This window comes from Rousettus aegyptiacus, unplaced genomic scaffold (assembly GCF_014176215.1).
Source record: "Rousettus aegyptiacus isolate mRouAeg1 unplaced genomic scaffold, mRouAeg1.p scaffold_m13_p_12, whole genome shotgun sequence".
Taxonomy (NCBI): domain Eukaryota; kingdom Metazoa; phylum Chordata; class Mammalia; order Chiroptera; family Pteropodidae; genus Rousettus; species Rousettus aegyptiacus.
Window position 1 is genome coordinate 11,741,685 of NW_023416287.1, and position 27,912 is coordinate 11,769,596.

The window sequence follows — 27,912 nt, forward strand, 5'->3', positions numbered from 1 at the left end:
TTTCTAGGTCTGAAGGCACTTAATTTGCAAGGAGTTATTTGCACTTACTACCTAAATAAATGTTTCCCAAGCACATACGCTGTGCTATTTGGCCTTCCAGAAGGCGGAGGGATGAAGGGGCATCTAGTCCTCTAGAGGGCATCGCAGCACAGATGGGGAGGACTTGATGGGGTAGGCACAGAGAAGGTTCCCTGGCACAGACTGTGGAGGGTCAGACAAGGGGGCAGTCTGAGAAAGTGTCTGGAAAACAGTGATGCCATGCCTCTGTCTACATGAATAAGCAGGAATTCAAAGGGTAGAGGAAACATATTCTCGACAAAAGGGTCTGCATATACGAAACCGAGACGCGTGACAGCTTGGTCAGTGGGGAAGGGGACTTTCAGAAGCGCAGGGCAGTAGTTGTGCCTGGGAGGGAGGAAGCAGAAGCTAGCCTGGGGACTGCAAAAACTGAGCTCAGACCGGTGCCCCAGCCCCCCAGTGGGGCATATTAAGGGTATCCTCGGAACAGATCCAGGAGGCCACTTAGGACCATGCAATAAAAGGCTTTAAGCAGGGGAGGGGTTCACAGAGAGCCCACTGGCTGCTGTGAGGAGAACAGACTCTAAGGGGGAAGGTAGAGGCAGGGAGACCTGGGTGAAGGCTCCAGTAGTCGCCCAGGCGACAGGTAATAGTGAAGCGGGGAGACAATGGCTGTACCCTGAAGGTGGAGCCAGTGGGGAGTGAGGCAGAGAGGCGAGTCAAGGATGACTTAAGTCAAGGAGTAGACAGTCATGGTGTTTACAAAAGCGGGCATGATGGCAGAGGGCATGTCAATCGGGCGTGATGGCAGAGGGCATGTCAATCAAGATAAGGACCCTTTAAAGCCACCTTCTCCTTCAGATGAACCCTCTGGGGACAAGGAAGTGCAAATCAAATCTGCCTTTCTATAAGACTTCCCATTCTTTTTCCTTTTCAACTACAGTTGACATTCGATATTGTATTAGCTTCAGGATGACTTCCCCTTTCTTAAGGGGCTGCTGTTCCTTTGGCCTCCATTGTTCTGCACAGCAAGTAGGACCCAGAGAAGGTGAATGTGTTGCCTAAAGTCTCATAGCCAGAAATCAAGAGAGTGAAGCCTGTCAGCCCAGACCCGCCTGATTCCTACTCCAGGGCCCATCTCGGCAGACACACGGCAGCAGGAGACCCCCATACCTTCCTGGAGAAATGGCCCCCAGGGTCCCGGAGAAGCCGGAATCCACTCCCCACCTATGATATGTCAGGGCTTCATTTATGAATGTCCACACACAGGAACATTTGCCAGGCGGGGCAGAGGTGGGGACTCCTGGGCAGCCCTTGGGCCCCTGTGAGGCCATCTGAGCTGTCCTCTGCTCCCCATTTCATTAATTACTAGTTCACGAATGTGCAAGGCAGCGGGGGGCAGGGAGTTGTCACAAGTGCCACTAACTGTGGAAAGGAAATTAATTTCAAACATGAAACTCGCGCCCTTCTGGCGGTACCAGCCACAGCCTGACTTCCAGCACAGAGTAGACAGTCGGGGTTGGTGGGACCAGCCTGAATTACTGTTCTGAGGGAATCGGAGACCAAAGGAAGGTGAACTTGCCCCAAAACAATTACATAGCAGGACACACACGCATGACCTTGCTCCCCACTCCCCAGACACTTCGTTCTTTCCATAAATACTCAGCAGACACCCTGGGCCCCAGTCGAAGGCTCCGCAGGGTCCCCTCACCAGAAGGGGAGAGCATTTTTATTTACTAAGCACCAACAATGCGCTATACATGTCTCGTCCCATTTAATCTGCCTAACAATCCGCCATTTTGTAGGCAAGGAAATTCTGGCTCAGAGAGGGTAAGGTGAGCTGCTGATGTCACACAGCAAACAAGAAACAGAGCCAGGGCTCAAAGCCAAGTCTTAAAGCCAAGTTCAGTTGCTGCATTCCAGGTTCAGGGGGTGTGCAGGCTGACCATACTCCAGCCACACCCTCCCTTCTAAGGTCTCCTCCCTTGGAAGGCCTTCCTCCCTGGCCAGCCCAATAAAGCAAACATTGCTCTACTGGCTGGCAGTTGTCCTGAGACCCCGCCAACACAACGCTGTTCAGAAAGTATTAAAAATAAAAGAGTCAGTTCTGTTTCAAGACAGCCAGTAAGTCCCTGTTAATCCCTCTCCCAGAAGTGACCAGAGACATAAAGAAATTCATGTCAGCCAGGGCTGTGAAGCCGACTGTGGCCCTGCAGTTGAGCTCGCTAAGAAGAGAACCAGAACACAGGGCCTCTGGCTACGAGCATAAGAGGAAGGCTCCCCAGGACATACATGCATGTGCACAGAAACACACACACACACACACACGCACACACACACAGTGTGAGCCATAAAGCCCTCCTCCCAAGCAGAACTGGATGTTCTGGGTCATTTGTTCATGCATTCATTCTCTCAACATTATGGAGGTCCTACTACATACTAGGCAAAGTGTTAGGCTGTGTGTATGTGTGTGTGTGCATACACACACACACAATTATTACAACACAGGGAAGGAGGTATCAGCGTCCCCATTTTATGGAGTGAGACTTGCAAGGCTCAGAAAGCTTGCCCTAGTCACGGATCGTATTCAGGGCAGAACTGAGATTTGAAACCAGCACCTAACCCAGACCCTGGTACACAGTAGGCACTAACTAGTTATTTCCTCAATGGCTGGCTGGCTCCAAAGCCTTCCCCAGCAGACCGGAGACCTGTGGCCTCTTGCTCTTGGACCCAGTGTGGAGAAAGCAGGGATCACACAGGGGACACAGAAGCTCCTGTGTCTTGGTCTCTCTTGGTTCACCTGGGATATTTCAAGGGGGGCAAAGCAGGTGTGAGTGGGTGGCTTCCATTTCTGGGACACACGTGCACGAAGCCAGATTTTCAACAACAACTGTGATAATTCAGAGCGCCAGAAGAGGTCAGGCCTCCCGCACAGCTGGGTCCAGCCCTGTCGACCGCAATAAGCCCCGCCCCCAACTCGGCCAACTCCCATCACAAAGGCCAGGAGGGACAGCTGGAACATGCCATTAATGTTAGGTCCCGGCATCCAAAATCTGCCATCTCTTACGTGTGGATGTGGCCGCCCTTAAATCTGTGATAACATCCTTCCTCACATTTTGCTGTCCTTTCTTCTACAAAAATGGCGACTGGAGATCTCAACTGGTTATTTTTCAATATTCTTGGTGGACAAAAGAAAAAATTGGCACTCACCAAATCTAGGAAGGAATTTTTATTGATTCCACAAATTCCAAAATCCAGTGCATGAGGCAGCTCGAACTTGTCCCTGGTGACATTTCTCAGCTACTCCTCACCCTTCCTGCCTTGAAAGACCCTTCCCACTCCTCACCCAGGTATCTTCTGGGCTCCTACCATGCCACAGGCTAATCCCACCATTGCTTCTGAGTAGGCAAGACTCCCCACCCACACCTGGCCAGGCCTACTGCTGGGTATGCTAATGTATGAATGAATGAATGAATGAATGAATGAACAATCAAAAGTTCCCTGAGCATTCTGGGTACCTATGATGCTCTGGTCCCCAAGACCCTGCTCTCCAGGGGCCAATCCCAGTCACTTCCAGAATTCCTTTTCAAGAAGGAGCTGCCAATAGCAGGCCTCCTGGACTTTCCAAAGCATCTTTATCTTACAATGTGGCAAGCACCAGTCTAGGTCCCTGCCTGGCCCCATTCGGGCATCATCTGTCTTTACCCCGCAGCAATGGCCTAAGCACCTCCATCCCAGGAGGCAGCAGGCATCCACTGCTTACCTTCTGCTGAAACACACCTGCAATGCACCACCGTCTTGCAAGTAGAAGGAGCCTGAGTCTCATTCCACAGAAGCCCAGGCAGCGAGAGAACGCACCCGCGACAGCCTCTGTGCGATTCTGCTGCATAATCAGCAGAGAAAGAGAAAAAAATGCCAGAAATAGCAAGCTTTATAAGCCTCCTGACAACTCTTGGTCCTCTATTGGCTGGAGGCCCAGCACCCCCACCCCCCATCCCATTCCTGTAAGGTGAAATGGAAAAACCTGTTATTTAACCTCTTTTCTCAAAATCCATCTTTTATTCCAATTCGGGCCCATGTGTTCGGAGCTCCTGGCGGCGGTCCCCATGCCAGGGAATGGAAGGGGGAGGCAGCCCAGATCTACAGCCCAGCTCAGCCTCACTGGTGGCTTAAGAGCCTTCCCCACTCATGCAACTGCCTTGGGAGTGGGTGTTGAACTGGAAGGGCTTCCTGAAGGCAGTTTGGCAGCACCTGTCAAGGTGTGAAACTTGCATGCTTTTCATTCAGCAATTAGACTTCTGAGCATTCTTCCTGCAGAAATACCTGTACTTGTATGCACAATGCATGCCTGCGGGCATGCACTGTTTATTCCAGAGAAGAACTGAAGGCAAGCTAAATGTTTAAAACCAGCTTGAGTCAAGTGGATTGAAACACATCCATCTATGGAATATGATGGAATGAGGAAGGTCTATAGCTGCTGAGTTGGAACTGGTTGGGAGAAAGTCAAGGGCATGATCCCATTTTCATAAAAACAATACCTCTGTGTGTGTTGGGATACGCACTGTAAAAGGTGCCAAACTGTTAATAGTTCTCCTGGGTGTAGGAGAAGGAGGTAGTTTCAGTTGCTGCTTTTTTCTTTCTTGCCTTGTTTCATTTCAAAAACATTTTCCCACAAGTATGTATTACATTTGTAATTTAAAACAAAAACATGAAAGCCTCCCCTGGTTCCTTCCCAGTCCTCTAAAGTCAGTTGGCCAAGGGCCAAGGTCACCCGCCACAAGGCTGGGTGGGGCTTGGGAACCATGGATGCCCCAGCAGCATCCTTCGCTCTCACGCAGACAGGTGCAGTTAAACCAAGGCTCCATGAAGAAGGCAGACTTTGGAATAAGATAGAACTGGGCTCAGATGCTGGCTCTGCCTGCCGAAAGGGATAACCTCCCCGAGCCTCAGTTTCTTCATCTGTAAAATGGGGATGATGGTGCCTATTGAGTGCCACGTCCTCTGGGTACTGTTCAACCCATTTTAATTTTTTGGACATCTTGGAAACACCAGAGGCTGCTGAGGAAGTGTCACAGAGCTGAGAGCATCCAGAACGGAGCGAGAGGAGTTCTGGGGAACCCTCTTGTTACTTGTAACAGTGTTAACCTATGTGACAGAGAGAAGGGCCTGGGAAACAGCAAATGTCATGTGATAAAGGAGGCCAATGCCCAGCATGTCTTAATGAGAAAAGGCTCCAGAACGGAAGAAGTCCTGCTTCTGTGCCTCTGTACCTTTCTCATGCTGGCCCCTCTGCCTGGGTTGTGCTTTCCCAGCTCTTCATGGAACAGACTTCTCGTTCTTCGTGTCCCGCTCAAAGATCTCCTTTCCTCGCCCAGAGAGGGCTGCCCTGATCTCACCCACAACTGAATGATTTTCTTCATGGCCCACTCCTCCAGCCGATGGTTCCTGGTCGTTTGTTTTGATGGTTTTTGTTTCTCTGTTTATTGTTCGTCTTCCTCTCTAGGCTGTGAGCTCCTTGATTTCAGGGACCATCTGCCTTGTTCATCTTTGGGACCTGGCTCCTAGCACAGGGCCTAGCACACAATAGGTGCTCAATGAATAGGAAGTACACGCAATTTGTAGATCCAAGGCCAAGAGCCAAGCACATGGAGCTTGTCTGAAGGAAAGGGAGATGAGGATTTTGCACTGTGATAGAAAGATGGATGAAAATTTCAGACATACTAAAGATTTGGCAACACATATACAACCAAGCTGGAAGGTTGCTAGAAAATACTATTCATGAATACTTACATAAGCTTAAGATAGAAAAAGATTTTCTAGGCCCAAATTCATGTGGACATTTATTTCTTCATTGCAACATTATTTATAAGAAGATGGAAATGACAATAAAACTTATTGATGGGAATTGGTTAAATAAACCATAGCTCTCTGTATGGTGGAATACTATGCAGCCATGAAAATGATTAGCATTTACTGAAATAGAAAGAGGCCCATATTGTTTGTTGCATATTAAATTTGCGATTGGAAACCAGAAACTCTGATAAATAAAAGGAATTAACTGTCACAGAGAAAGTGTGGAGGTAAAATTCCTTCAATTATCTTTTATTCATTCATTCACTCAACAAGGATTTTCTGTTCCCTCTGCCTACTCCCTGTTCCATGCAGGGCACAGCTCCTGATGCCAGGGCAATGTGTAAACAGGAAAGTGTCTTTGCCCTCAAAGCCCTCCAAGCTCGAGCATGTAGGTGAGAAATTACGATGTGAGGGAGACCGTGCTCACAGCTACAAGCCCCAGGGCCGCTGGCTGAGTGAAGGCTTCATGGAAAAGGTATCATTTGAGCTGGGATCTGAAGGAGGGGCAGAGTTTGGGGATATTGAGAAGGGAGGAAGCATATTCGGAGGCAGAGGTGGGACAATATGGGAAAAGTGCAAGGAGTCTCTTCATTCTCCATCACTTACTGAATGCCGCCATGTGCAGGAAAGGGAGTCTGTCGGGGCTGAGTCTGAAGACAGAACTTGATCTTGCCACATGTCCTGGAAGGAGGCATTCTGGGCTGGTGATCATGTGTACTGACAGAGCAACTTTTCCACCATGACTCACTCACCCTGAGAAAGCCAGCCTCATGGGGCAGGCGGGGCTGGGGCAGGTGCACCCACCTGGCAGGCTGGATAACCGAGGCAGCAGGGCAAGCTCTAGTGTGTGAGATTCTTCATTTTGCACTATTTGGGCCAAAGTACCCCGTGTGGAGGGTGGGGGGTAGGGTCTCAATTCCACAGACCCTCTGCTCAGTTCCTTCTGGGGAGAAGCCAGGGAGGGGCTGCTGCACCTTGATGGAAGTCAGCGTTTTTTAGTTTTATTTTAATTTTTTTGGATTTTGACGCAGCTCGGCAGTTATGGTTCAAAACAAAGAGATGACTCAGCTTCCTGTGGAAGAGCCGCAGCCTTTTGGAAAAGATATTTCTGTTTTAATGCTTCTCTCTTCTCTGCCATAGAGGTAGCTCATCCAGACTGCCTTGCTGTCTTGATATTTAACTGTGCCCGGACGGAGGGGCAGGGACAGCCATCAGGCTCTGGGGGTCAGACTGCCTCTGAGTTGGGATCCTGGCCCTCCCCCACACTCGCTGAGAGGACCTGGGCAAAGTTACACCCTCTCTGAGGCTGCGTTTACTTAAGGCTCCAATATCATAACTCTTGGGGTTTTGCCTTTGTATAATTCTATCTATATTCAGATAAACGTTTAGAAAGATGTATTGCGAATAACTTATATGTCAGGACTATAGAAGGCAGGAAAAATGCCCAAAAAATAAAGTATGATTTTAAAAAGTGGAAAAAAGAAAAAAAAGCAGCCATCACCTATGTAGAGGGTCTGGTCTGGTCCTGTGCCTGGCACAAAGTATGTGGACAACAATTATCACGGTTAATAACAACAGGCCCCTGTGCTGAGGTTCTACTGTGCCTGGATTATCTCATTCAGTCCTCAAACCTGCCTGGCACAAGATCCCATTTGACAGATGAGGAAACTGAGGCTCAAAGCAATGAGTTGACTTGAGTTTCCATCTTCTCATTCTTGAGGGTCAGCGCACACAACCGAGGCCGACTTAGACTCGAGTCTGTACAAGCATTTCCTTTTGTCTGACTCTCTCTGCACCAGCAGCCAAGTGCACGCCAGCCCCTCACCGTCTTTATCTGTAAAATGGGGACAATATTCTTGGGTTGTTGAAATATTCTAGCCAAGGCTTAATGAAAATAATTCCACAGAAGGCTCAGAAACCTTCAATAATGTACATCATTCCTTCCTCTGGAATAAGGAGGCATTAACCAAAAGCTGAGTTCTTCACATGAACACCCCAAGGAGGAGACAGGAAGCTGTTTGGAAAGCTGAAAAAGAGGTGTGAGTTCATGCAAATAAAAAAAAAAAAAAAAAAAAAAAGGACTTCTTTTAAAGGAGCCATCATTCAAATGACCACCCTCCCCATGACATTAACACGGACATCTCAAACCTTCGTCCTGGAACTAACTTAAAAAAAAATAAAAATAATTAAAAAATTGGTGCAGGTGAACACAAAGAAACTCAAGACAGTCAAAACTCAAGTTTCCACCCCCATTCCCTGCATCACCCTGAAGCATATGCTGACAGAGCAACCTTAATAGTAACTGACTAATTTTAAACCCTGTGATTACCAGGGTTGATTTCCATGGAACCTTCCTTTCACGGCACTGAGAACCGCTCATGAGCGGTAATTGCCAAGTTCAATTTTAGCTCTGTCATAGCCAGCCATCGGTGCTAACTAAGGTGGCTGCCTCCTCGCCAGGTAAACTGGTAATGAAGTCAGCTTTGCTGCTTAATTTCACAATATTGTGATGCCTCCGTCAGCACCTGTAAGTGCTGGGAAGCTCTAAGCTTCTATTAAACAAATCTCACCCAAGGGAAGCGGCTGAAGCCACTTCGCACCTCTGAGGTGCCTCATGGGGATCCTCACGTCCACTGGGACATCACGGTTGCTTAATCTCATGTGACTTCTACCTGAAAACGCTGACCACCTAAGGGCCACGCTACACCCCCGTGGGTACACTGAACATTGCCTCTCTCTGTCCTCTATAATCACCTTCCATCCCCCATATTACCCCCACAGCCCTCCCAGAATTCAACCTTATGTCTGACTGCAGAGATGCCCCTGCAAATGGGCCCTAAACTTGTCCTCCAACCCCGCTACTTGTTTATGGGGCTTATGCACAATGCCATGTGCCAGCCTCATTTTGTCAAAATGCCCCGTTGGCCTTGGCATCTGTCCTATTATTAAGCAGCTTCCACCGCACACACACACAACCCCCCTCCCCCGCCGCCGCCTGGCTTCTGACAGCAGAACTGTACTCTCGGCACAGCTGGGCATGTTTGGGCTGACTTTGTGCTGACTTCAGCTTTTACTCAGAAACTGAGAGGAGCTAGCTATGACAGGGCAGAGTGATGAGAACCATGCCTTCCGGTGCCCACCGCACACCAGGCATGCACCAGGAAATTTATACCCACCCAATCCCTGTCATCAGCCAGGGAGCCAAGAAAACAAGGTCTTATCCTCTTTTTTTTTTTTTTTTTTTTTTTTGCATCTGGAGAAACTGAGGTCTGAGAACTTCCACGAGGCTGGTAAAATAAATTTCTTTTAGTTCCAAATGCCAGTTAAAAATGTGCTCCCCGTAAGGAGCTGCCAAGCCTCTTACCTCTGAACAAAGAAATTATGGAATAAATCTATTTCCCTTTTTACTTGTTTGCCAGGAAGCCCAGAGCCAGATCAATATCAATAACTATAAGGCCAACATATCTGTTCTCATTTTCTACCTAGAATTGGTTCAATTTTATACTTGCCTTGGCTCTCACTTTGTTATGCATTACATATCATATCTTTGTATGTGTTCTTGTGAATGAATGGCCAAAAATAAACAAGCGACCACCAAAAGTGGGACTCAGACAGGTTAGCTGGGTGGCCCAAGTTCCCATAGCCAGCCCAGTGGTCTGTCTATCCCAGTACTCTCCCTGCCGACCCCATCTCCTTCCCCCACCTCCTCAACCTAAAAGCAAACAGTTTCTGAGCATTTGCTTCCTGCTGAGCATGGCAGGTCCTGCTCCATTCAAACTGGCTTCCCAACATCTCCATGAGGTAGACTAGTAGTAGCACATGCTCCGTCCCAGGCACTGTTTCCTGTGTTTATATATATATTGGTTCTCATGATGATCCTATTAGGTAGATGCAGTTATTATCCTCATTTTCCAGAGGAGGAAACTGAGGCACAGAGAGGTTAAGTAATGACTTAGATGTACACAGCTAGCATCACAGACAGGACTAGAATTAAGGTTCTGGGCCCTATCGTCCATGCTCACTACCACGATGCTGTCAAACGTGTCACCATGTCCCTCACCTTACAGATAAAGACCTGAGGCTCCACGAGCCGAGAGTTTGGGCTTTGACTGTGCAGTCTGTGCAGTTGCAGACACTAAGGGAGACACCAGGGGTTCTAGGAAGCCTCACACTCAAATTCCAGCCAAGGCAAGGCCATGATTCTAGAGACAAGGACACAAGTCCACTCCTGCCACAGATCCACAAGGAGGCTGCCAGTCAGACACACAAAGACTGGAAAACCTTGCCACTCACCAAGGCCACCTCAGCTGCCCCTCCGCCCCAGACCCCTCTCTGCTGGGGGCAGGCATGGCAGGCCAGCTGCACCACATTGGGGAGCTGACAAGGGTTCTCCTGCCTGCCACACTGGCACCTGAACCCCCAGTTCAGTCAAAGGCCATATGGACATGAGTTCCGCTTGGCCACTGACCAGCTGTGACCCTTGGGTGAGAGAGTAAGTGTCTCCGGAAAGTGGGGTATTCATGCCATCGCATCACTGAACGTCTGTGGAGACTGCAGAGCCCACTGGCCCGCGCCCTGATTCCCAGAGGTTTCCCGCCATTTCGGTGTGAGCCTCGAGCAGAATCCTGGCAGCTCCTTCCAGGGCCTCACTCGGGAGATGACAGAGGGAGGAGGAGGGCAGGGAGGTTTGCTCCCACTTATCTCATTCAAGACAGAATTTCCGGGACAGAACTGAGAAATAAAATTAAATAATAAAATCCGAAGTTGAGTAGAAACCCCAAAGAGCATCTCAGTTTGACCTCAGGCCGGAAGGGAGGGCTAAGGGGGTCCCCGTGGGTGGTCATCTGGTGGGCACCTGTAACAGGCCCTTGTCCTGGCCATGGGCAGCGGGATGGGCTGCTGGCCCACGTGGTACATCCCGGTTGCCATGGTGTCTGTTTACTATGGGGAAGACAGCTTCCTGGACATCCGGGGCCTGGTAAAGAGACGCGTTTGCTACACTCTGATGGTGCAGCCACTGAGGTCCCCGCACTGACACAAGCGAGATGCAAAGGCCTCCGTTCTCAAATTGTGCTCCACTGACCAGCCCTGAGCATCACCTGGACCTTGTTAGGAATGTAAAATCTTTGACCCCCACCCCAGACCTACAGAGTCTGACCTTGTCTGATTCGCATGCATGATGAAGTTTGAGAAGCGCTTGGGTGCTCCGTGTTGTTCTGGTTTGAGCTCCAACCCTACACACCTACCTTGGTCACCAGAATTCTGTTTCTCTGATGCCACAGGAATCAGTCCCAGAGTTTGCATTAGTTAGTTAAAGCCTTTGCCTCTACCTCCTTTTTAAAGGACCCTACCCTGACACCAGGCAGCTAGGAAAGGTTCCCCAAGGGTGCCCCTGGGGAAGATGCTGGAAAGAGGGGCGGATGGGATTGCCAGGGCCTCGGAGGATGTTGGGAAGGGGAGCGAGGCCACCGATGTCTCTACCTGAGAAGAAGCAGCCCCTGGCCTGCCCTGAGTCAGAAACCCCTCTTCAAGAGGCCCCACTCCAGTGTACCCCAGGGTGTGAGTCCCTCGGAGCCCCCTCCCAAGGGATGTCCATGACCTTTGCAAAACTAAATGCAATAACCAAGCCCTATGTGCTGAGCAGACCCTAGGGCCAGCCTAGGAGTCTGCAATAATCCAGACATGTGTTTGGACAGGAGGCACCCTGCAAAGCTCGGTCAACTCTGCCTGTCGCCTGCGGAGGGAAGCGGCTCACCTTTTGCTAATCGCCCTAATTCATTTTTTATTACGAACTTTCCTGTTTTCTATTTGCCATCTGATTGAAGATATTACCACAGGCATTTAAACAGCATCAGACTGTACCACCATGGCAAACATAACTCTTTTTATTGAAATCTGCATTAATATACATATAATTCCCTGATCACAAAGATCTCATGGTCCACATGTTAGACCCTAAGTGAAAGCGGATTTGCCAAGAGGTATAGACACACTTGAAGGCTGTTCGAAAGATAACAAGCCGCGCCTGGAGGGTGCAATAAAATGGGCACTTTCTCATGCTCTCGGTGACCATGCTCTCCGTGACCTTTTTGAAAAATGGCATGACAACCTGAATTAAGAGCTATAAAAATGCTCACGCCTTTGACCCAAGAGTTCTACGTTGGCCCATAGCCAACAGCCTGGGTCTCACCCTTGGCGCCCCCTCTCTATAACACCCCACATCCAACCCGTCCCTAAATCTCACATATGCTACCTCCTAATGTCTCCAAACCCCTCCACGTCTCTCCATTCCCGCCCCAGCACTGCAGTCCACGCTGGAATGGGCCAACAGAGCTTTCTGCAATGATGGGGAAGTTCTATATCTCTCCTGCCCTGCAGGGGCTACCACAATTGCTACAGAGCACAGGAAATACAGCTCGGGTGACCGAGGAACAAAATTTGATTTGATTTGATTTTAAATGTAAATCACCACATGTGGCTAGTGGCTACCATATTGGATACTGCAGCCCAGAACCATTATCGATCTTCTCCTAATCATCTCCCAGCTGTCGTCCTGCACCCACTTTTGCCCCCACCCAATGTTTTCTCCATAAGACGGCCACAAAGATTCTTCTAAAATGCAACGCACCTCAACTCCCGCCACCTTTGAGACAGAGTCCGAGCTCCTGGACATGACCTTCAGGGCCCCCTCTCTTGGGGACGGACTGCACCCCAGCTCTCGGGGAGCCTGTGGTGTTCCAGGTGCTGGAAGGGCGAGGGCAGTGGCACCAAGGAGAGCAGTGAAGGCCTCCCGGAGGAGGTGGCACTTGAGCAGAAATTTAAAAGACATGGATGCAAGCGTTTTCGGATAGGTGGGGAATGCAGAAACCAGAGGCACAGTGGTTAGAGTTGCTCCAGCAGACACGTCCATGAGCAAACAGCAAAGCCCCGCCCTTGTGAAGCCGATGTGCTGGTTGGCGGGGGTGGGACATAAACAATAATCATAATGAATAGGTAAATCATACATGTTAGAAGGGAAAAGAGAAAGATGGGAAAAGGATTTCTGGGGGGCGGGGAGGGCTGGAGTGGAGAATTCGCAGTATTGACTATTAAGAAAGGAAAGCGCCCAAATAAAACTGTTCTTGAGTCTGCCTGGGGGATAGGAGCAAGTAATTTTTCCTCATTTCCTAAACTTGTGGGCAGGTAATATAGTCTTGATAATTTATAGTTTAATAAAAAGAAAGGGGTGACAAATTTGAAGAGAAGTCACCACAAAGTCCTGCCTGCTCAACAGAAACATTCCCATGGTCTAGAGAGAGGTTCATTATCTCCAAAGGCCACGCTGGCTTTGTCCCCAGATACCCCAACCCAAGCGACCAGGAGTGACACCTTCCTCCTGTAAATGGCAAGGTCACCACCCACAGGGAGACAAGAAGTAGGTTAAAACAGGGTGACGATGTCTGCCAGTCCTTGTCCGAGAGAGTCAAACACTGATTAAAAACTATAAGAATGAGGATTTCGAATGTCACCCCTCATGACTCCCATTTCTACTTTCTTCCTCGGGCTGGGCTGGAGGTGAGGATGGCATGTTATTCCAATGGGAATTCACATTTATTAGCACTTGCAAACTCCAGACACTGAGTCTCTCCCATCGGTGTGTTTAAGCTTCCTGGCAACAATGTCCAAGTAAGTGCGGTCCAGAGAGGGTGAGTGAATTATTCCTGGGAATGCAGCCCGGGATATGTTATGGTGGCCACCTCTGGAAAATACAACTGCCACATTGATTCCTTCATTCTTTCAACAACTTTTTATTGAGCACCTGCTACATGGCAGACACCATGCTACGGTGCTGGGACTAAGTGACGGAGAAAGCTAACATGACTTCTTCGGTGGTTTGAAAGCTTACTGTGCTGAATGTAGAAGAGAGGCCCTCACAGATACATCATGCGATGGGGGGTGGGGGGGAATACGCTAGAGGCTATGATAGAGAATAATGGGAAACTGCACAGATTAGGGGGTGAGAGTCTCTGAGAAAGTGAGGATAAAGCTGAGACCAAGATAAGCAGGAGCCAGGTCTGTGGAGAATGAAGGCAAGACCGTTCCAGGCAAAGGGAAGAGCACATGCGAAATCCTCAGGCAAAAAAGGGAGGGGAGGGGGAGTGTCTGAGAAACAGCAAGAAGGGCTGGGGGCGACACTGGAATCCACAGGGGAGGCTGGCTTTGTTCAACACCATAACCCCAGCACGGGCCCTCGGTCAGGCTGGAAAAGCAGGCAAGGGCTGGATCCTGCAAGAACCTAGGGGCCAGAAAAGGGAGCTGATGTTATCTACCCACCGGGGGAAGCCACGGAAAGGGTTTAAGCCCAGGTCTGATAGGTCGGTGAGAGTTCTCCAAGCCATTGAGCAGTTTTGCCCAGAGAAATGACAGGATCCAATTTATACATCAGAAAGATCTCGATCATGGCCAGGATGGCCCCTTGGCTCATCCTGATGTGTGACTTGTGCTCGCTGGATAATAAATGTCTCCACAAGCTAAGCATCCCCACCCAGCTGGTATGTGGTGGGAGGTGGCCACCTTTGAGAAAAGCAAGACAAAGCAGCAAATGATAGGATACGTTGACAGCAGACAGGCGTGCGGTGTTGGCAGATGGAAAATTGTCCCGGAGAATACCTTAACAGGGTCGTGGCTTGTTGTTAATGTCGAGCCATTAAGAAAACACAATTATGTGCTTCACTGACACTGTGAGACATAATCCAAGACAGCGTGCAAACATTTAACGCTCCATCCGAAAGAGAGGGAGACAGCAGAAGAGCCGTGGGGGGAAACGCTCGCACCGCACAGGTGGGTGGCCGGGCCCCTGGGTGCTTCTCCCCGTCTCGTTTAAAATCAAAGCCTGGCTCTCAGGCATCCCTTGACAGAGGTGGAACGGGAATTAAAATTAACCATCCCAGGGGCTTACATATTCATTGTTATCTCATTTAATGTCATAAACAGGTAAGCATTGTTCATCCCATTTTGTAGATGAGGAAACTGAGGTCCGGCGATATTCAGGAGCTTTCTAAACGCCATGCTCCCCTCTCCGGCCTCATCCCTTAACACTCTCATCTCTCTCCACGCCTTTGCACACGCCGTTCCTTCTACCTGGAATGCTTTTCTCTACCTTCTTCACATGGCCAATTTACCTTCAAGCACAGGCGGGTGTCCCCTCCTCTGAGAAGACTTCCCTGACTACCCCCAACCTGGCATGGTGGTCCCACACCCATTTGGAATGGTTCATTTTTGCCTGTCTGTCTAATAAGACAGTGGCTTCTCAAGAGCAAGGACCAGGTCTTAGTCACCTGCTCTTGCCTGCCATCTACCACATAGCCCTGCAGACAACAGGCAATGCATGTTCTTCGGATGGCTGAATGAATGAATGAATGAATGAATTCTTAATAAGTTGCAAATCCAGGATTTGACCCCAAGCCAACATAACCCCAAAGCATATCTCCTGGCCAGAGTTTGTGTGTGCGTTTTATATGAATCAATCAGAAAATGTACACAAATGTGAACTCTATTACAAAACATACTGAGGGCTTCATTCATCCTTCCAAAAGAGGCTGAAAAGTACCACTCCTTAGGGGAAATTGGATGTGAATGTGGATAAAAAGTTAAGCAAACTCTTTCCCTTTTGCAAGAGAATTTCACCTTTGTTAATTATCTAATATAACTCCCCTGGAAACCTGTCAAAGTTAGGATGTTAACTATGTAAGTAGGTAACTCTGCTTATGATAAAAAATGACCCATGGAAGGAACTATAAATAAATTATAAACATCTGATAAAGAAGCCATGCTTTAGGTCGTCCTGAGTGCAGTGACTCTTGAAACTGACAAGTCCCTGGCAGGGACCCTTGAAATGAAGACTATGGAACTGTGACAAGAGATACGGGTCTTTGGCGAGATAAGGTGTGGTGGCTTATTCTAAGCTAGGGTGGCTTCCAAACCCACCCATTGTGGGTCTCAAAGGAGTTGGCACCTGAAATCAAACCTGGGGTGGCAGAGGGGGAACTTAGCAAAGAGAAGCCCTCCCAGCCACCTCCCTGGGCTACTGCAAGAACTACACCTGCAGATCATGCGCCCTGCTGTTAGGCAGGTGGTAGTTTCTGTCCCAACTTCTTCTAGGAGACAGGTACCAAGTGTCACCTGTATGAGCCTTGTGTGTCTGAATGTTTAATTGAATCTTAAAGAGTCTCTGTGGGAGCTGCAAGGAGACAAAAGGGAACTGATACAGGAGAGAAAAGAGACCACCTCAACCCAAACCACTACGCCTATTCTGAACTAGATAGCTCTTTAGACTCTATTATTCATAAAAGACATAAAATTCTGGGATGGAGCCTATACGCGCTGTCCTACAAGGGGCCCCGATGATCTGAATAGCGTCTGGCAGGAAAAATGAGAGAGGGGATGGACGACTCACTTGATCTCCCAGAGGCCTCACCGCAACCTGAGATGAGATGCAAGTGTGGTTATGTGAGAAAACAGGGACTCAATGAGGTCAAGTGACAGGTTCAAAGTCACACAGCTTATAAGTGTCAGGATATGAACTCGGGCACTTACATCAAACTCAGAAGTCACATTTGAATTTGCTATCTGGTTTTCCATAAAAATTAACTTATAGCTCAGGTAGACTTATAGAACAGATAAAGCATGAGGGTGGGTAGAGTAGAGGGAACTTTTTAAAGAATGTAGGTAGCACCCAAGAGGTACTCAACATATGTTTGCAGAATAAATAAGCAATCAAAGACCCAGAGTTCATCTTCCACATTATCAAGTTCAGTTCAAGTTGAAACGCAGCACAATAGAACAAGAGAATTTATGCATGAGATTGACCCTGGGTGATGCTACTGAGTTGGATTCATTTCCAACAGGTTTCTAAATCATTCTTGCAAATTACGCCCAACTTTGAGATAAGCACATTTTAATTAGCTATAATGTGAAGGCATTTATTAGCAAATGACATTTGAAGTTGAAAACCAAGGCGGGCGGCCCATCCGGGAACCCTCCAGATCCCAGGAAGAGCCAATGCACCAACAGTAAAAACAAGGGCGAGCTGACCCACTCTTCCGCCCCTGCAGAGGGTGGGGATCCCAGCCCCTTGGAGGCTGCAGGACAGAGGAGCAGGGAGGGCACAGTCTGACCCCAGCTCTCCCGACCAGCTCCTCTGCTGCCTTTTTTAACTCGTTTACTTGGATCTCATCAGCAAAATGGGGACGCATGTGCCTAGCACGGTTCTTACGAAGACTTCATGAGATGATATGTAAATAAGCCTGAGATGTGATAAAAATGTTCAGAGAACAATTTGTGCTTATTTCTACCCTACTTTTCTCCATAGAAATCGCACACATTTTAAAAATAAAAATCAGCGAGAGGGGACTTTTTGTTCAAGATGGTGGAAGGAACACATACTTTTTACCTTTCCTGTCTTCTAGACCCCCACTTTTTTTCCTTTATAGTCTAATATTTTTCCGCGTGTTTTACAGGAACAAAAACAACTTTTAAGGTAAAGAATGACAGGACTCAAGATGAAGGGAGAAAATGATAGAAGAGTGAAATGAAATCGGAAGTGAGTGAATGAGCCAAAGGCACGCCATGATGTCCTGTGTTACGGCAACAAGTGGCCCACTCACTTGCTTCTGAGCTTTCTGGGAGCTCAGAGAAGTGAAGGGAATGGTGAAAGGCAAGGCCATGGACACTGACCTACATCCAGGTGGGAGCAGGGCAAAGAGTCTCTCTTCGAAGACAGTACTCTCTTCTTGCGACAGTACTCCAGCCGCAAGAGAAAGCCACAGTCCCCTGCTCAGGGGTGACTCCCTGAAGCATAGTCCAGAAGCTTCTCAGATATCGGTCTGGCGTTCTCCCCACCACACAGGGAAATGCGTGACATCTCAGCACTAGAACGGTGGAATCCAACCCGGAATGTGTAAGAGAACCTCCTTGGGCCCCAGAAATTCCACCGATCATGATTTTTCTTCACCCCACTTGGACCTTAGAAGCAGTTAGCCTTCAGCTCTCACTCACATTGTAAGATTTAAAAAAGAAACTTCAGCGAGTGATTCCAAGTCATTCTAGATCATCAACATGGTGGCCCTGGATCTCCTGGGAACCAAGGTAAAGGTGCGTTTTCTCCCCAAGGTGCATCTCTCCGAAACGAACACAGTGGGGCTCTCCTCTCTATGCATTCGTCCCCCAACTACTGGAAACATCGGTGGCTGGGGGACAGCTATAGCCCCCACTGGGAACTGCTCTCTGCCACAGGGAACGACGAGGGGACTTCCTGCAGCCAATGACTGGATGGTACAAGAACTGAAAGCATGGGCAGCCCCTTGGCCTTAGCTGGGGACAGCGCTGGAGAGCGGGGCCGGCCCCAGTGCTCCCTGTGGCTTGGCTCTCATCGGTAACCATATTCCGGGCCAGTGTCTCCTTCTGCCCAATCGTGCACCTTCTGAGAACATCTCCCCAAATACACCTTCCCCAGGCAACCCCCCATGTCGGAGTCTGTGTCCAAGGAACCCAGTGTAGGATTTTCTCCAAGATGGGGACTCCCCCATGACCTATCAGAGGCCTGAAGAAGACAGGAGTCTCTAGGACACCTACCCACATCTCAGCCAGGACTACATGCCCCAGGCCAGAAGTACATCTCTATTGCCCTAGGCCAAGGTGAGGAAACCCACCTGTATTCTAGTCTAGAGCCATGTTCTCCGAGTGTGCTTCCCAGACCAGCAACATTGGCATCATCAACTTGTTAGCACAGCACATTTTTGGCCCCTCCTCAGACCTACAGGATCAGAATTCTGCCAGTGGTACCCAGCAATCTGGGTTTTAATGGCCCTCCAGGTGATTCTGTTGCACGAAAGACTAAGAAGCAAAGCATCCCTGACTACTGGGGGGAAGTCACTAAACTTTCCCATCTGCAGAAGACCACGAGACAGCTGCTGACAATGGTCTGAACCCAGAAAGGGAAAACATCTCATGCTCTGCACAACCCCTCTGGCTCCCAAGCACCCCTCTACTTAAAACCCAGGGGCTGAGCTGTCACCCTGTGATGATCTCTGCTGGTATTCCAGCTCCTCCTAGGCGGGCTTCCCCACCTTAGAGGCTGATAGCGTCCCCAAAACCACCCCCCGAGCCACCTTGGAATGGCTGTTCCCTCTACCTAAAACACCCTCCCACCACTCAACACTCACCCCAGTGTCGCTGCTGGCATTTCCTGTAAGACTCTGCCCCGTGGGAAGCCTTCCGACACCCCTGGCACTGTCACTTCTCCAAATAATTACATATTTAATTATGACTCCGCATTTTTAGCCAGTATATTATAGATCCACGCAGCCTTTCCTCAAAGAAAGGTGAGTTTCCTGTTGAGTCGTTGAGCCTTCAGGGCAGGGCTGAAGTCCCCAGCATACAGTGGGCACTCAAAAAATCTGTCGAACACCTGAGAAACCCAGCAGTAAATAGGTAATTACATATTGAAAAACCACAACCTTGTTGCTCACTCTAGCAGGGCCCAGGAATCACAATTGTATGGTAGCAAGTTTAAGCTTCAGGATAATTGATCAGAATTTATTATCCTGTGTTATACAACATGTTTTCACTAAGATATAAAATTACAATTTACCACGATTCATTAAGTTAATAATTACTTACCATATGTTTTAACTGCTGCTCCCAAACCATGCTGAAAAATCACTATGTAAATTGTTTGGTCTATGTAAATAAGATGACTGTCAACCGTGTGCATAACAGGATTTACTAATGGGGAAACCCAGAGCTAAAATACTGGACAGAAAGCACGAGCCCTAAAGCTCTTCCACTATCATCATCATCATCATCATCATCATCATCATCATCATCATCTAGTTTCCTGCATCACACTTTCTGGATCAGTGGTTCTCAAATAGGGGTGGCTTTTTTCCCGCAGGGGATTCTCAGCAATGTCTGGAGACATTTGGGGTTGTCATCATGAGAGAGGGGATGCTATTGGCATATAGTTGGTGGGGACCAGGGACTCTGTAAAACATCCTGTAATGCATGGGACAACATCCACAACAGAGAATTATCAGGTCTAAAGTGGCAATGTGCCGAAGTTGGGAAACGCCGTTCTGGATTAAAGGGAACTTCCTTATCTGCTACATTAATCCGAGCTTCCTAGCAACAATATGAGGAAGGCATTGCTGTCCCTTGTACAGATGAGAAAACTGAGACCGGAAGCTGTAAACGATGTGCACGAGGTCACCAGCCCATGCCAGTGAACGGTGCAGCAGCAATGTGAACCAGTCTCCTCTGCCTCCTAAGCCCACCTCCCCTCCCACAGAGATTCAAGAGAGAAACAGAAAGATGCAGAGGAAATGAGCAGCTCCCTGTCAATCCACGATCCTGAACAGTCCAACAGAAGCCCTCTTCAAACCAGGAGCCCTAGGAAAATTTGATCCAGAGACCAAGGCATGGCAATGCCTGATACGAGGAAAACCCTCCCCCTGCACTGTGGGGATGGCCTATCCTCCAGCAGCCTGAGCTGAAACTAGGTCCCCCTCACATTTTTACTTTCAATTGTGCTGCTCTTTGTGAAGAGAAATGAATGCATTTCCTGCTGGGGCTGAATGCTGTATATATGCCTGATCTCCAGCCCTCCTGGCAGGCAGCCCCACACGTGTGGGGGGAAGCGATGTGCCCATTTTGTAGATGAGGAGACTGAAGCACAGCCCGTGGCACGGCAGCAATCAAACCCAGGTCTGCTGGGTCCCAGAACCTATGCTACCGTCATATCCTGAGTCTGTCTAGGAAATCAGAGATGCAAAACAGACGGCCCTACGGAATCACACGAAGCTGCCAGTGACACTGCAGGGGAATCCTTGGGACAAGGGTGTGGCGTGGGGTCTTATCCTGCATGCGCAGACCCAGAACAGCTCCTCCTGGCTAACTGGCGGCTCCCCTGCTGGGCTCTGTCCCCTGGGTGTCCTCTGTCAGGGAAGGCCCTCTAGGAAAGACATGTTGGCCAAAAGATGCTTGTCCCTGCCCTGTCCTGGACTTGATGTGCTCACACAGTCTTCAGATTATAAGAACCAAACATATACTATGTTCCTCAAGCCACAGGGGACAACAGGCCATTCCTAAATTCATTTATTCACTCATTCATTCGGTAAATATTTATTGAGCATCTATGTGCCAGGCCAGCTCTGGGAACACAAGAGTAAAGGTAGACACAGTAGTTCCTGCCCTCTGAAGCATATGAGGGTTCATCATCTCAGAAAGAATCATCCTCAGCCTTGCTGGGTACACCACACTCTACAGTTCTAAAGGGCATGACCATTCTTTATTTTGTTGTATTTTCACAGCACAGCTCCCCATCTCACTAGGCTGATGGTCACCAATTTGCTTTCCCTTTGCACAGAGGGAAACAGAGGCCCAGAGAAGGGCACTGTCATGCTCAGTCACCCAGTGGACTGGGGGCAGCAGTGTCAGGCCTGGGCTGCCTCTCCTGACATTGGTAAGGTGCTGAAGCACTGTCCTAGAGGACCCTTTGGGATGGGCTGGAGGAGGGGCTATAGGGAACACATTTGGATGGAAAGTAAAGACGAGCTTCTTAACAGAGATGCAGGCATCCTTCCAGAGTTCCCAGGGACCCACCATCTCAGCTCAGAGCTCACCTGACCCAGGGCTCCTTCCACAGGACCCACACACAGCCACCGGCGTCTCTGTACAAAGAAGCTGTGGGAACCTCATCCAGCAGGGATGCTGAGCAGGCCTCATGTCTCTCAAGCCCGGATGAGGTGGGAATAGCAACTCCCACACCATAGGTTTTCATCACAAGGAGACTCCAATCATTCATAACCAAGCCTGTCTAGATCCCATCCATGTACAAGATGCTGTACCCAGAGCTCTGTGGGTAGAGAGTTGAATCATTCACCCACCAGCATGTATTTCCTGAGTAATTATGGGTCAGGCACTGTGCCAGGTGCTGGGCATGGTTCCTGCCTGCTGGGAGCCCACAGAAACCTGTACACAAACAACCAAATCACTGCTACACACAGTGTGGTCGCTGGACCAGCAAACAGAAGCATCGACTGGGAGCTCATTAGGCATACAGGTTCTCAGGGCCCCAGCCCAGACCAACTGAGTCATAATCTCTGGGAGTGGAGCCCAGGAATCTGGTTTTAAAATCTTGCCAGATGATTCTTAATGTGTACGGAAATTTGAGAACTACCGGTCTAGACCACAAGGCCTTCCCCGACCTCCTCACTTAACACTGCAAACCCGAGCCTAGCCTTGGCACCCTTAACCCTCTTTCCTGCTTTGCTTCATTTTCTCCATAGTTGTATTGTCATCAGTCGTAATATAATTGATTTTACCTATATATTTATGAATGCCCATACTAATATATACGATCCAGAAGGCAGAAATTTGAGTCACTTTTGTTCACTGCTGTAGTATCCGTTGCCTAGCACAAAGAGGTACTCAATAATTGTTTGTCGATTGAATGATGGATGACAAAACATGCCACATCCTGTACAGCATCACTTTTGGGAGGGCCTAGAGGAAGAAAGAAGGTGGTTGGCCATGCAGCACTGCATGGAGACAGTGGTACCCGCGTTGGCCTTGATGGATGTTTGGACCAGTGATGATAGATGCTTGGAACAGAGATGATAAGCCTCTTACCAGAACAGGTTCCAGGTGGCTGATACCATCATTATGTAATTAGTAGCTTCTATGTGACGAGAACTGTGCTAGCCTACATCATCTCACTTAACCCTCTCAAATTAGGCAGTGTTGTCCTCAATAGGAAACTGAGGCTCTGAGATATTAAATAATTTGCCCCACCCATATAAAGACCTGTATAAGAATGTGCACAACAGCTTCATTTATAATAGCCTCAGTCTGGAAACTAACCAAATGTCCATCTGCAGGTGAATAGATAAACCGATTGTGTTTTATCATGCAGTTAATATTACTTAACAATAAAATGGAATAAACTACAGATATACACAACACAATGAATCTTAGAGACACTGCATTGAGCGAAAAGAAGCCAGACACAATAATATATATACGGAATATGAAGTTCTGTAACTTAAACACACTTAGTATACTTAAGTCAGATAAGTAGTTTCCTCTGGTGAAAGGGGTGTTGACTAGAAAGGAGTATAAGGGAACTTTCTAGGGTTATAGAAATATTCTATATCCTGGATTGGGATGGTGTTTACCATAAAAACTCATGGAACTGTACACTTAAAATTTGCCTTTTATTGTATGTAAATCTTATCCCAATTAAAAATGAACTAAGAAATCATTTGCCCTAGGTCACAAAGCCAGAGTGGGGTGGGAAGATGCAGGCAATGCCCCAGCCTGGTAAAGTGCCCTGCCAAAATCCGAATGCAGGGTGCTCACAGTTACCCTAGGAAGGATGTCACAAACCCCTAACCCCCAAACTATGACACAGACTTGTAGGGAGGCCAGATGAGTGTTAAGCTGGGAATTAAGGAACTTGGGTTCAGGCTTCAGCCTTGCTCTTTGCTTGCTATGTAGCCTCTGAGTACACTACTCCATGACTCAGTTTCCCCTTCTGTGAGCGAGGAAAAAGGAAGGGGTCAATTGTTCCCAGCATGGAGCTACAGATTTTGGGGACTGCAGGACCACAAACAACTATGCTCACCAGCACTGTTATTCATGAAATAAGTAATTTGCCTGCCTCATATCTAATAATCTATTTTTCAAATGCATGCTAATATTGTGATTAATAAAATACACATCTATTTCAAAGCAAAAATGGAACCATAGCAGCTTTTTGCCATTGTGTATTTTCTCAAACAAAAGACACCGAGAGAAAAGACACTGCTCATGACTTTGGTTTAAAGAGGTTAGAATCTCTGTGTAGAGGATCGCTAAGGGGACAGTCACCAAGGGAACGGTCTCCAAGGGCCCTTCCAGGTCAACTGCAGTGGTTGTCCGGCATCACTTGGGCAAATGCTTGCCCTTGTGTTTCTCAGGCCTAGGTTCCTGTGGGGACAAGTCTCCTGTCTGGACTCCAGGGACCCAGCCTCCAATGTGGTTATGCAGCCCAATCTGTAGGCACCAAGGGTAGTTAGTCACTGCTACACCTCGGGCCTCAGTTTCCCCTCCAGTTCTGATAATGATCAGCTATAAGGATGAAGCCTGGGCATTTCTCTCCCCAAATCCCTCATAACACACACACCCCAACTACCACCGATGAGGATCGCTATCCACTTGGGATCTGCTACCAACAGGCCTCTGACTCCCTCTTAGCTGAGCCTAGTGACTTCTCCTGCCTTGCCCTGTCACAAGCCTAAAGGATTGAGAAGCGTGTCTTATATCCAAGTGCAAGGTCAGACCTTTCCTTCACCTATCCCAGTGGTCCAGCTGGACACTCTCCTCCATCTGGACACACCTTCAGCTCTGGTCCATGCGAGGGTCCTAAATCACAGACGGAAACCAGAATCACCAGCTTCTCATTCCCTGTGCATTCCCTCCTCACCCAGGGTTTCACAATGGTCCTTGGTGCTGAGTCAGAGCTTTACAGAGCAACAGAATAAAGCAGGGGCCCGCAGCTGAGTGCCACCACCCAAAGGCTCCCACATGGGACCGCCCTGCTCTGATGGGGCTTACAGAAACACCACCCCCAAAAGGAGCTCTCCCCAACGGAGGGGCACCCATCCACCCAGACTTTGAGGCAAAAATCACCAATCAAAGGCTGGAGCCTTGCTGACTTCATATTTTAAAAAATAACAAAGCCAAGGGCACAAGACAGAGCAGCTGCCCCCACACGCAACGGTCTTCTCCCTGAAGACTTCACTTGCTACTTTTAATCAATTTTCCCTCCATCAGACTGGAAGCGGCCCCAGAACCGGCCTTCTCTTGAGGGCACCATATCCCTCTTCAGCTCCTAACTTTGCCGGCCACCGGACAAAAGATAATCACCCCCATCCTCCTCGAGACCTCTCTTGCCGCCCACCCTGCCCCCACGCCGACCAAGGCCCCGGTGCCCCGGGACCCCGCTCCTTGTCCGGGGTCAACTCCCTGTCGGGAGACTCCAGAAGCTGCTCCCCAGGGCCCGAGAACCCACTCAGAGGCCCAGACCCGGAGGCCCCGTGTTCCGCGCGGGGACGCCCCTTCCCGCAGCGTCCGCACAGCACGGAGCTCGGTGAAAAGCCAGTGGGGTAGGGTTGAGACCCCGAGAGGGCCGCGGATCCAACCACCCGACGCGCACTCACCAGGCAGAGCCACCGAGCCCGCGCGTCTGCGCCAGGGACGCGGGGAAACCCACGCGCGCCGTTCAATCCGGGCTCCGAGTGACGAAAAGCCGCTCTCGGCTCCAGCCGGTCCGGACCGACGCACCCACGGGTGGACGCACGGACCGTCCGGCTCCTAACTAAGTTTGAAAGTTCCCTCCCGGGCGAAGGAAGAGACGCGGACGGCGCAGGTGCACCTGAGGGCTCCGGGCTGGGCTCGGCGTGGGGAGCGGGCTTTGGACGCGTCCTGTGCTGGGTTCCAGGCGCGCGAGCTTCCATCGAGCCCCGCGCAGGGCAGCAGGGGCCTGGCTCGGGGTGGGGGCTGCAGTCTGGGAAAGGGGTGGGCGGTGGCCCTCCCTGCAGCCCCGGCCTGGAGGAACTCCCGCTCACCGTTCCCGGGAGGGGACAAGCCTCGATTGGCCATCGCCAACTCGGAATCCGAGGTCCCGCCAAGCAGTGACGGCCAATTAGTAAACGGCCCACTTAGTGCGCGGCGACGCCTAAGTGGAACCCAGACGCGCGGGAGTGGATGACCGAGGTGGGGGAGGGGCAGCGAGAGGGCTGTAGCTGTCCCTGAGTGACCGCCCGTGACTGTGTGGCCGTGAGAGCGAGGACGGCGTCTGAGGTTTACCGTCCAAGGGGTGGCTGTATGTGACAGTGTGCGCCTGTATGGGTCACTGAGTGCAAGCGTACGACTGTCGGAGCGACTTCTTTGTGTGCCTGCCCCCAGTTGTGCCTGGGTGTGACAGCGGATGGGGGCATGTAGCAGAGTGTGTCGCACAGTAGCGCTGGGGAATGGGTGACTCGTACGTGGCGGGGTGGCAGGCAGGGTACGTGGGCGAGTGACTGCGTGTCATTGTGTGTAAATGACTGTCGGTGACTCGTGTGGGGCGGTAAGACAGTGTAAGGTCACAGGGCTGTCTGTGTGGGACAGGGGTCACGGTGGGTCAGCTTGCGAATGGATGTGAAGCTGTCCGGGGGAGGCGGACGAGTATGAGTGTCTGTGTCGCCGTGTGAGTGACTGTCAGGGGCCTCTGCCTGGGATCCGAACAACTCAGGGCGTGAGCGTGAGTGGCATGTGCCCGTCGGCGGGGCTGAGGAGTGCGTGTCCCTGCGCGTGGACACCTCGGGCAACTCCCCCCATGTGTCCCCGAGAGCGCCGGCGTCGCGGGCCGCCAGGTGACTCCTGCGGGGGCTACAGCCCGGGACGCTCTGGCCCCCGCGCGGGGTCCGAAGGCGCGGGCCGGCCCCGCCCGCCCGGGCCCCCACCCGGCCCCCGCCTACCTTGCCGCAGTGGTAATAGTCCAGGTGCGCCAGGCCGGCCGGCTCGGCCCCGGGCCGCGCGCCCACCGCGGGCGCCGAGGGGTACAGGCGGACGTCCATGGCGGGCGCGGCGGCGGCGGCGGCTCCCGCGGGCAGTGCCTGGGCGGGCGGCGGGTGGGAGTCAGTGTGAGAGCGGGTTTGCGAGCGCGGGGGGCGGGCCGGGGGCGGCGCCCGGCTGAGCGCCCCGCCCCCACCCCGCCCCGCCCCCCGCGCTATTGTTCCGGCCTCCGGCGCCGCAGAGGACCCGCGGCCCGGGCCCAGTCGGGGACGTCCCTCCTTGGGGCGGGTCCGCCGCCGGGTCCCCACCGTGGCCCTTTGCCCCTGGGCGGTCTGAAGGGTTGCACGCCTGTCCAGGCAACCGTTTCCCGTCCTGTTTTCCGCTACCTAGGGTGAGACGAGGGAGAAGCCCCTAGGACACCCCTCTCCAGAAGTGAGACACTCCCCGCTCTAAATATTTAGGACAACAGTTAGCCCCACGCAGCGTGATGAGGGAAGGGGAGGAAAGTGGTGACAGGTACACTTTCGGAAGTGGCTGCTGTCTTGCAGGGGGAAGAGCACGACCCAGGGCCTGAGGCTCATCTTGGGATGCCCTCCCTCCTTGTCCCGCTGGTCTGAGTCCCTGCAGAAGGGCCCTGGGAGGTTGCTGCGCTTAAACTGTCACTTTGCATAAGAGGAAACTGAGGCAAGGACTTGTGACATCAGTTACGGAACTCCCAGGTGCGTGGGCCCCGCTGCCTCCAGAGTGTACAAGACTGAAGCCACTGGAGAAGGCAAAAGGACCCTGTCCCCTTTAATGAGGGGGAGGTACAGGGACACCTGAAGTTCTGAGCAGAAGTCCAGAATCCGCCCTGCCTTATGATCTCCTGAACAGAGATGGGATCGCTTCCATGGTGAGGCAGAGAGGTGACTGAAACAGGCTCACTCTCCCCACTTACACACACAAAGCCTCCCAGCTCCTCACAGCACCTGCAGCAGCTGGCCTGTTGCTCCTCCCCTTTTCATCCAAGAATTGTGGACACTAGAAGTCTCTACTCCCAATGACTGCTCCGCCACTGGCCTCTCATTGCTGGCTGTCACACATGCACACACCCAGGATGCCTGGCTGGGAAGGGTCATGAGGCCAGGAGGCAGGAGTGGGTCAGAATGGGACCCAAGATGCTCTTCGGAGAAAAGGGAGTAAGCTTCCTCCTGCCCACCCAGGAGCCAGCTTGGAACTTAGCTCCCAGCTGCTTTTTGGGCTTTGCTGCTCCTGGCCCAGAGCTAGGACCACTGTTTGTAATGTGAACGTAAAATGAGGCTGTATAGCAGACCTGACCGACTCAGGGGGGCTACATGGCAGGACTGACAAGTTCAGTGACCGAAAGTAACCACACAGGATGGATGGTCTGATCACAAATTCCTGACTGATCAGGTCATGGTGGGTAATCACTGTTCCAGGCCCATAGCTTCCTTAACAAGGTCA

General features: G+C 50.4%; 1 protein-coding gene across 4 annotated transcripts in view; it reads right to left on the reverse strand.

Moving 5' to 3' along the window:
- The window catches only part of TOX2 (TOX high mobility group box family member 2), a 118,789-nt gene extending 92,279 nt beyond the window's left edge, over positions 1 to 26,510 (reverse strand). For 2 of the 4 annotated variants that reach the window (XM_036229379.1, XM_036229380.1), the window contains exon 1: positions 26,412 to 26,510. In XM_036229379.1, coding sequence (XP_036085272.1) covers positions 26,412 to 26,510 — 99 coding nt within the window. Of the gene's footprint in view, positions 1 to 3,781; positions 4,787 to 26,411 lie in introns of those variants that run through there. The other 2 variants (XM_036229378.1, XM_016152432.2) reach the window with 1 other exon arrangement.
- Between the last annotated feature and the right edge of the window lie 1,402 nt (positions 26,511 to 27,912).